Source organism: Hylobates moloch, unplaced genomic scaffold (genome assembly GCF_009828535.3).
Source record: "Hylobates moloch isolate HMO894 unplaced genomic scaffold, HMol_V3 SCAFFOLD_15, whole genome shotgun sequence".
NCBI lineage: Eukaryota > Metazoa > Chordata > Mammalia > Primates > Hylobatidae > Hylobates > Hylobates moloch.
Genome location: NW_026652290.1, coordinates 49845737 through 49855691, shown reverse-complemented (window position 1 = coordinate 49855691; position 9955 = coordinate 49845737). Strand labels below are relative to the sequence as shown.

Below are 9955 nucleotides of genomic sequence, written 5' to 3'. Positions count from 1 at the left end.
GAATAGGCGCATCCATAGCGACAGAAAGCGATGAGTGGTTGCCAGGGGCTGGCAGAGGCGGGAGGGGGAGGACAGGGTTTCTACTTGGGGTGATTAAATGTTCTGGACTTAGACCGTGGTGATGGTTGCACAGCTAAAAACTACTTTGAATTTTATCTCAAAATTGGAACAAAACAAAACAAAGCAGGCTGTGGTCCTGGGCCCCCGCAGTGCTCTCTGCAGGCTGCTTCTCTTCTGCCCCCACCCCCACCCCACACATTCCCAGCAAGGTCACCGCAGCCCCCCCCTCACCCCTGCAGCGCACATTCCTTCCGCCTTTTGAGCTTCCCACAGAGTCAGCAGCGGCCACCTGCTGGGACCTGGACTAGGGCTTGCTTACCTTCTGGGAGAATTGGCTGCAGTGCCAACAGCTGGTTGAGGGGAAGGCCCGGGAGCTACCTCCTTCACCTCTCCTTCCTGTAAACTTTGGCGTGCCCCGCACCCCCCATCTGCTGCCTGCTAGCCTGCCACTGCCAAGGAGCTCTGAGGACAGGGGCCAGAGGACTCACTAGGGAGCCACCTCCTGGGAGTCAGTGGCCTTGAGGAAATCATGGCTAATCACTCTCCTGCCACAACTGCTGGGAAAGGCAGGTCCACTTGGGAAGTGGAGCAGGCAGCAGTCATTGCTGGGGCTGGGGTGGAGGTAGGTGGCTGGGAGCAGGCCTCTGAGGCTCTTCTTGCTCTGGGCCCACAGGCAACTTGCTCATGGACCTAGAGCCCAGCCCCTGACCCCAGGCTGCATGCTTGTCTTTTTGCATCCTCCTTGCCCCCTCCCCTTCTCTCCGTTCCTTCCTCAGTGTGCTGGGCCAGGCCCGGCGATAACCAGCTCAGTACTGTGGAAACAGCAGACAGGCAGGAAGAGCTCCCTTCTCTCCACCGTTGGTGGCCAGATGTTGAGATTCCAGATGTGAACAGTTTGAAAAAAAACAACAACAAAGTAAAAGGATTCTGAGGCTAAAAGTCACTGTTTGAAAGTCTGTGCCTTGAGAAGAGCACTTGGGCAGAGGGAGGAGGGTGAGGGGTTTTCTTTGGTTTGCTTTGTGCCTGTGATGGACACTTTGTGAGGCCCCCAGTGGGAATTTGGGCCTGTGCCCTGAAGGCTGTGTGCTCCTACAGCCCTGGGCTCCTCTGGCAGTTCTGCTGGGGCCCTTTTAGAGTCTGTGGGAGGCACTCAGCAGCTCCCAGGTAGGGCCTGAGCTCAGACCCCATGTGTCTCCCCAGGGACAGATCTTCTCGGCCAGACGTCTCTTTCTGCCTCTTGGTGGGTTCATGGCTGTGTCTGGTTGAAGGGTTGTTTCCAGAAGGACCTTGTTGTCCGTCCAGATGAACTGAGCAAGTGTGAAAATCCCTGTGGAACTTGCTCTAGGGCAGATAATGTGCAACTGGGGTGCACGTGGTTGTTGCTCCTGTGTAGTTCTTCTTTGGAAATGGGGGCTTTGGAGCCTGGGAAGCAGAGAGAGGCATGCGCCCCCCACCCCCACCCTGGAGTCTCCCCAGGAAACATCTCGCTCTTGTTCTCTGCCCACGGTTTAGGTCGCACGATGGGAACACAAGACCCGCAAGCTGAGCAGGGCCTTCGGATCCCCCTACCTGGCTTGCTACACCCTGAGTGTCACCATCCTGCTCCTGAACTTCCTGCGCTCGCACTGGTAAGCACAGCTCTCTCACTGGGGAGCCACAACCCCTGGGCTAGCGGGAGGGCCGCTGCTGGTGGTACCTTGTCCCACCCCATGCAGGAGCCTTGCGTCTGAGCATGCAGGGGTTAGCTCTCAGAGCCACCTGCCACAGCAAGCCACCCTACCCCTCCCAGCCGTTTAGACTCTGGCCAGCAGAGGAGCCCCAGTGACCTCAGGAATGGGGGTATGTGAATGGGGGACAAAGGACAATGCCTGGGTGGTCCCAAGGTCACATCCCAGCCTCTGCCATGTAGACAAGGCTGTTTTAGGAGTCTCCTCCAGGAAGCATGCAGTCAGAAGGTGGATACTGGCTCGGGAGCCCTCAGGGGTCAGGCCTGACCATCTCTCCAGGTTAGGCTTGAATCAGCATCAGAAAGCTTCTTTGAGGCTGGGTGCGGTGGTTCACACCTGTAATCCTAGCACTTTGGGAGGCTGAGGCGGGTGGATCACCTGAGGTCAGGAGTTTGAGACCAGCCTGGCCAACATGGTGAAACTCCGTCTCTACTAAAAATACAAAAATTAGCTGGGCGTGGTGGTGTGTGCCTGCAGTCCTAGCTACTCGGGAGGCTGAGGCAGGAGAATTGCTTGAACCCAGGAGGCGGAGGTTGCAGTGAGCTGAGATTGCACCAGTGCACTCTAGTCTGGGCGACAGAGCGAGACTCCGTCTCACATTTTTTTTTTTTTTAAAGAAAGTTTCTTTGCCCATCTCTGGACTTGGGACAGGCACCTTCCTGCTGTCAAATGAAAAGGTCAGAGAAGAAGAACTGGAACTAGATGATGAGGCACAGCCCACTGCACTTGGGAGCAAATTTCTCTGCCCAGGCATCAGGCTAGACAAGGCCCACCTGTGTGGAATGTGATGGCTGCAGGCGACCTGGGGATGCAGGCTGTGCAGGGCAGCTGCCCCATCTCTGGGCCCCTGGTCTCACCACCCACAATACCCTGAGAATCATTGCACACGGCAGCTCATGGACTAAACATGGACCACGTGGTGCTTCAAAAAATGAGAAACTAGCTGCACCAGAGAATCCCCATTTTTGACTTGCTGAGACAGACCAGAGGCTCTGTGTGTGCCTGGCCACACCCCACGTGGAGTGCACACTGGGGCTGAGGCACAGCTGCCCCTTTGGATGGGGTACGTGTAGCCTGGCTCTCCCCATTACCCATGGCCCCATCTCCCTCGGACCAGCCTGGCCTGCAGGCACTGGGTGCACACAGGAAGGGGCCTGTGAATGCTCCATGCCAGCACGTGCAGAGCTGGGGCAGGCCTGGCTGGTGGTCAGGCCCCTCGCACACTCACTGAGGGTGGCCTAGGCCTTCCCCCTCTGTGGCCAGGCACCCTTGCTGCCTTCCCGTCATTGTCATAGGCTTGGCCACAAGAATGTGGGTGAGCAGCGTGGTCAGGGTCCTACTGAGGTCAGCCTTCTGCACTGGACCCCTGGTTCCTGGCCTTTGCTTCTTGGCACTTTGGGCCAGGGCTGCCTGTTGTCTCTAGGCCTGGGTGGCTATCCCAGGGTCTTGGTCCTCAGAGGGGTGGGTCCCCTGGTGCCTGCCCTGGGTTGAATGATGTAAAGAGTCTTCCCCAGAGAGGGCTTTTCACCCCTCAGAGGACAAGGGGTTTGGCCCATGTCACCGCCTTGGGGCCTATGGGTCTGCACAGCCTACGTGCTCACGAGCTCCTAGGGTCTCCGGCCCCAGGGAGCATTTTCACATTTGTAGCCTCTGGGTAGAGAAGAGTCCGACTGTGCAGATGGAGGAAGTGAGGCTTGGCAAGAAGGAATGGTTGCCCGAGGTTTTACAGCTCAGGGAGCGCTGACCAGCATTGGAGAACAGGCAGCTTCCAGCTCGGCAGTGGCTTAGGGAGAAAAGATTCCCTCCATTTAGGCCAGACGAACCTGGCAGGCACCCGCACCACCCAGGCTGGGTTATGGGAGCATCAGGGGACGGGAGATGGGCCTCTTTCCTACCCATGCTGCCTCTTGGGCCACCGGCAGAGTGTCCCTCCTTACCCGGGATGGGGCCCTGGCTGCATTGGCAGGACAGTCAGGGGTCTGTGCCCTCTAGCCCCCAGGCATCCACACTCCCCAGTGGCCAGGAGGGAGGGGGCTGGTGCTGGCTGACTGGACGCTCGGAGCTCGGAGTCCCCCATAGGAGCAGCGAGGCTGAAGACAGGTGGAGGGCTGCAGAGGGTTGAGACTCAGCCCAGGGCTGGCACGCTGAGCTGTTCCACCACCCCTGCTCCCTAGAGCATGCTGGGACCACCATCAGGGCTGGCACAAAGCAGGAGGAGTGGGCTGCAGCCCACAGCACACACAGCTCCAGGGGCAGCTAGGCCAGGCCAGGTGAGTGCCCAGAAACACCAGCCAGTGCCACAAGGCAGCTGCCTTGATCAAGCCCCTCCTGCCGGCCCTGCCCCTGGGAGCTGCTCTGAGTCTCTGCTGAGTTCTGATTTCCTGCCCAATCTCATCTTGCACTAGAAACCCTGGAGGCTTCCTTGAGCGCTCCCCATCACCTCCCTGCTGGTCCAGCAGCACAGCCTGTGATCTACCTGACCCTGGAGGTCCGCCCCCGTCATCCACCCCTTTTCAAGGCAGAGAGTAGAGGGCCCTGGCAGGGGTCATCCTTCCTCCTCCAGGCCCCAGCCTAGTGCTATGTGTACCTAGGAGACCAGGGGGACAGGCCCACCCACAGCCCAGCTCCAGGCGTAGACAGCAGCAAAGCACTGTCTGGTTTGTTCTTGGATCCTGGGCCCTGGGAGTCCTCCTGGGGTAGCTGGAGGAAGTCAGCTTCTTACAGATGGTGGCTCCCAGCTTTCCCTCCTCTCATATCAGTGTTGGCCTCACCTGGCGTCTGCCCAGCCAGCAGGGCCATGACTTTTGGTTGGACTGGCCACCCCTGGATTTTGGGGAAGAGAGAAAGGATGTCCTGGGCTGCTTTTTCTCCTCTCACCTTTTGCATTGAAAGGCAGACGCGTGCCCTGGTCCTCACTCTCTCCCCCACTGTTCTTCCCCTCCAGGCCCCTGCCTGCACCCTGTCCTGCCATGCCCCTGGTGCACGCACTGCTGACCCATCCTTCCCGCCCACACCTGCCAGTGTGAGGCACGCAGGTGGCAGGTGCTGGAGCTGGACCGGGCTCTTGGGCCAGGCTCTGACAGGACCCTCAGGACCAGCTCCTGCACCCCCCACACCCCCACACCCTTTCCCATGCACGCATCGCCTCAATGGCTGTCTAGAGGTGGGTATTCTTTTTTTGTGCAGTAAAATAGACATAACATAAAGTGTTATGAACCATTTTAAGCTTTACAATTCAGTGACATTTAGCAGCTTCCTGATGTTGTGCACCCCTTCCTCCTGACTAGTTTCTGAGCTTTTTCTTCACCCTATATGCCTGGAGCAGTCACCTCCCACCCCCCAGCCCCTGGCAGCACTCGTCTGCTTTGTGTCCCCATGAGTGTGCCTGTTCTGGGCCTTTGGGGTGTGGCATCCTTTCTCCATGGGAGATGACAAGCTTTGTGGGGTCCAGGCTGTGCTCGAAAGCCTCTGTGCCCAGCATGAGTCGGGTGGTGGGCAGAGAACACAGGCACGTGCTTGAGCCAAGCCTGGGTCATGGACGGGATGTCCGAGAGGCCACCAGCAGCTGACCTGCCAGCAGGTCCCAGGGTAGAGTAGGCCACTGTGTTAGCAGGTCTGCACCAGCAGTGCATCCAGAGGTCAGGGGAGGCCCAGGGCAGGATGAGCCACTGCTATCTGGAAGCAGATGTGCTCCATCCAGTCCCGAGGGGGCCATTAGCACAGACCTGTTTGCTCTAGCTGTGGAGTGTGAATGGGGAGGAAGGCTGATGGGCTTAGGGGCACTTGTTGAAGTCCCTTGCCTGAGCTGCCCCCTGCACAGCTGAACTTGGCCGGCCTTGGCTGGACTGCTACCCTCTGATGAGCCACAAGGCTGGTCTCGAGAAAGCCCACAGGGGCGGGCGAGGTGTGGATGGCCAGGCAGGGCTCGAATGGGCTTCACGAGACTGGGCTGCAGCCCTTGCTCCCGCCTGGCTGTGGGAGGAGACAGCCGAGCTTGTTAGGGCATCAGCGAGCTCCTGGTGTCGTTCACCAGTCATGGGATGGAACTGTATTCCAGTGCACATCGGAATTGCCTGGAGTCTCCCAGGGCTCCCTCTGGGTCTTCTGAGGGGAGAGGCTCCTGTGTGCTCTGGTGTGGCGGGCACAGCCAGGCTGAGAAGCTGCATCCTGGCCTCGGAGTGTGGCTGTCGATCAGGAATCTTCCTCGACCTGGAGGTGCTCCCAGGCTGGGCTAGGAGGCACCTGGAGGGGCAGGGTGGTCTCTGGAAGGTGGTCTGGGTGGGTAGGGTGCAGGCAGAGCCCTGGCTGAAGAAGCATTATGACCAAGACCTGGAGGAGTGAGCCGGCTCTTCAGATGGCTGGGTGGGGCCTGTGAGTCCCCGGAGAGGGCGGCCCCCACTCACAGGCTGGACAGCAGGGGCAGGGCAGGTGGGGACACACCTCAGCGCTCTGTATACTAGAGGCGATGGGGCAGGTACAACCCTGTGGGACACCAGACTCACCCCAGAGCCCCTCTCCCCCAGGGAAGTCTGTTTTCAAAAACTCCCTGATGATTCTGAGGCCAGGCCCTTGGGACTGTGGCCCTGGAGAAGGCTGGCACAGGTGGCCCTCTGTCCTGGTGACTACACGTCCTGGTCACTGCTGCATCCCAGTGCCTGGCCGGACCTGCTCCAGGATGTGGTCAGGACAGGCCGGGGGTCGAGCAGCTGCATGAAGGAGGGAGGGCATGGAGCCGATGGGACAGTTTGCTTCCTATGGAGCGATGGAGGGCTGGGCGTGTGCAGAGTTCCATGGCAGAAAAAAGCGACTCCTGCCGTCTTGGCAGAATAGGCCAGAATTTTTAAAGAGTCTGTGGACTGGGAAGCCAAGTGTATTAGTTTCCTTCTGCTGTGTAACAAATTCCCACACACTTAGCGGCTTAAACCACACAAACTTACTATGTGACAGTTTCTGTGTCCAGGAGGCTGGATGGGGGGGTGGAGTCTTTGCTCAGGGACTCCCCAGGCTGGAATCAAGGTGCTGGCTGGGTGTGAGCTCACCCGAGGCGCGGTCCTCCACGCTTTCGGGTTGCTGGCAGGACGCGGGTCCTTGAGGCCCAGCTCCTAGTGGCCTCCCCACAGCACAGCAGGCAGCTCTGTGGCTTTGGCTTTCGGTCTCTCTGGCTTCTAGACCCTTTTGGAAAGGCCTACCCAGGGTCACCTCCCTTTTGATTAACTCAAGGCCGGCTGATTAGGACCTGAATTCTATTTGTGAAATCCCTTCACCAGAGTGATTCCCTCGGGGCAGGTGCCTGGGGTAGCCATTGGGCAGGGTCCATGCGGGCAGCTGGAGAGTAAGGGGTGGGGGGGGGCACTTAGGACAGGGAACCTGGCGTAGGCTTTCCTGGGCACGAGGGCCCCCAGCTGCTGGGAAGAAAAGAGGGAGAGGGGCTGCAGTTCAGCAAGAGTGGGGCCCAGGCCCTGGTAGACCAGGCCAGTCTGGCACCTGAGGGGCTGCGGCTGGGAAGGAGGGAAGAGGCACCCTCCCCATCCCCAAAGCACACACCGCCAGGAAGTTTGGAAGGAGAGTGGGTATCAGCCTGGGATTCCCAGGTGCTAGGGGTGCTGGGATACTGCTGCCTGTTGTCCTTGGCCTGCCCGTGAGGCTTGAGCCTGTCCCACTGTTTACAGGTTGTGAGGAGGCAGGAGAGCCATCCTGCCCCTCCTGCTTTCTACCATCTGCTTCCCTGTTTGTAAAACAAGACGGACTCTCTCTCAGCTATTGATGGGTTTTGGAAACACTTTGGAAAGGTGACATGTTATTAAAATGCTTAGAATTAGTGCAGCGTCAAAGCCCGAAATTCAAGCCCCTTGATGGTTTCGGGGGTTGCATAGATGAACATTTCTTTGTTTTAGTAGTTATATGCTTATTTTAATATGTCTTGGAAAAGAAATGACCCCATCAGATGACTCATTTCATGGCTAGCATCGTGTAGCTGAGATGGAGTGGAAAGAGCGAGTCACTCCAAGCCTGGGGTGAAGGATGTGGAGTACATGGCACTCAGGCCACACGTGGATGTGGATGACGTTGCGGAGACATCCCAGGATGATCAAAGTCAGGGAAGTGTTTCTGGTCGGCTGCAGATAGAAACAGGACAGGCCTGTCCCAGGTGGGGCCTTGTGCCTGTGGCCTGGTATGTGGCCCAGGACTGCCGGCTAGGGACAGGGCAGGGACACTGAGGGCAGCGATGCCCCCTCCCCACCTCCACCCCAGGGTTTCCGGGATTTTATGGGAGCAGAGTGCAAACAGCCTCAAATCACATTAATGACTGAAGGTTCAATCCAGGTCTTAAAAATAGAACCCAAGGCAAATGAATGAGTCTCCGTTCCCCACCCCTAGTGCGGAATACTTCCAAGGGAAATTGCGTCTTGTATTACCTCATTCTGTTAGGGAGCTTGTGGTCACAGAGCTACTCATCCATCCACTAATTTTCCCTGTGGAATGGACGGACTGTGCTTTCCTGGCTTAATGGAGGAGCTAGAACACTGTGGATTGCCTAATTTGGGCCATGAGATTCCAGTAAACCTGGAATCTAGAATCAGAGTGTATTTGACTGGGTAAGGGGCCACTTGGTGAGAATGCCAGGGAGGAGCTCAGCCCAGTTCCTCTGCTGACTCTGAGCAAATGACCCACAGAGCATTGTGCCAGGAGCCAGCCCAGGCTGTCATCTCAGAGAAAGGAAAGGAAAGTCCCCAGGACTGGGGCCGTAGGCGGAGGAGCAGCTGGGGGACTGAGGGTCAGGTCTGGGGCAAATCTGGGGCCTCTCCCACCCACTCCCTGGCCCCAGATCTGCCCTTCATCAGGAATCTGCTTCCAAACAGATCTGGTTTTCCTACTGAGCCATGCCCCCAGGGAAGCTGGGCCCTGAACGAGCTGGGCTTTTGGGCCACACCAGAAGGAGGAAGTTCCCTTTCATCTGCTGCCTGCTTGTGTGATGCAGATGAATTCTGGCAGAGGAACCCTGAGCATGGGGTGTGGACCCAGGCCCTGGCTCTGGTCTCCGCAGGAGGGGGTAAGAGCAATAGAGTCTCCCTCCAGAGTGACCCTCCGGCATCCTCAGGCCTGGCCTCTGCTCCCACCCCCTATTGCAGCACCTGGATGGGTCTCCCTGGTTCTGCGTTTTCTACAGCAGGCAGAGTGCATTCCAAACCCTGCCGGGCCGAGGCCTGCACCTTCCCTGCTCCACGCCCTGCCCCAGACTCTAAGGCACACCTCCCTGCTATTTCCTCTTTCTGGAATGCTCTCCCCTGTTTGCCCCTCCCAACCCCTGTCTGTTTTCTGGTCCCCAGTGCAGTGGCAGCCAAGGAGCCAGATGCTTGCAGGGGAGCCATGCTCCTGAGCAGGGCCAGCACCCTTCCTTTCCCTCCCACTCCACCATCTGCAGGCAGGAGAGTGGAGGGTGCCAGGCAGGGGAGAAGGTGTGCCTGGATCGTGGCATCACACTGGGTGTGCATGTGGCTACCTGATTCCATGGCAGCCCGTGACCCTGAGCCAATCCCAGAGGCTCGGCCTGGAGCTGCGGGGTGACCCTGAGCCCGGGCAGCAGCAGGATCGGGGCAGGGCACTGGTGGGTGGAGAGCTGGGGGTGTGGGCAGCATGACCAGCAGTGGGTTTACCCTGACACCCGAATGCCGCTGTTTGACAGGTCGGTGTGCCCGCTTCTGCCACCGGGTCCTGGTGGCTTTGTCCACAGGCCCTTCTCCCTTTCTCCCTGGCTCCTTCTCTGCTCTTGGGAATGGCAGGAGAAGGAAGGAGCGGCTGCTGCTTCTCTCCAGTCGATGAATATGCACTAAACATCCGTTCTGTGGCTTGGGCCAAGTGCTGGGGGGATACGCAGGGAAGGAGGAGTAGCTTCTGTTCCCCAAGAGCTCCCAGTCAAGCTGGAGGAAGGAGTTCCAGGGAGGCATAAAGACATGTCTGTATGTCCTTAGCTCAGCATAAGGAGTTTCACAACAATCTGAATTCACCAATGAATGGAATGAGTGGATGAAGATGGGGGCTTCAATCTGCTTGAAAGAGCCTGGCAAACGAAGATACTTCATGGTGGATGGATGGACGGATGTGTGGGCAGATAGAGGATACACTGATGGATGGAAGGATGGATAGCTGGACAGATGGATGGTTGTGTG

At 58.2% G+C, this 9955-nt stretch overlaps 1 protein-coding gene across 1 annotated transcript in view; it reads left to right on the top strand.

The window, feature by feature from the left end:
* Positions 1-589: 589 nt before the first annotated feature.
* PEMT (phosphatidylethanolamine N-methyltransferase) overlaps positions 590-9955 on the top strand; it is a 17833-nt gene continuing 8467 nt past the window's right edge. Inside the window, exons 1-2 of the mRNA XM_032176708.2 lie at positions 590-682; positions 1573-1688. Coding sequence (XP_032032599.2) covers positions 590-682; positions 1573-1688 — 209 coding nt within the window. The remainder of the gene's footprint in view (positions 683-1572; positions 1689-9955) is intronic.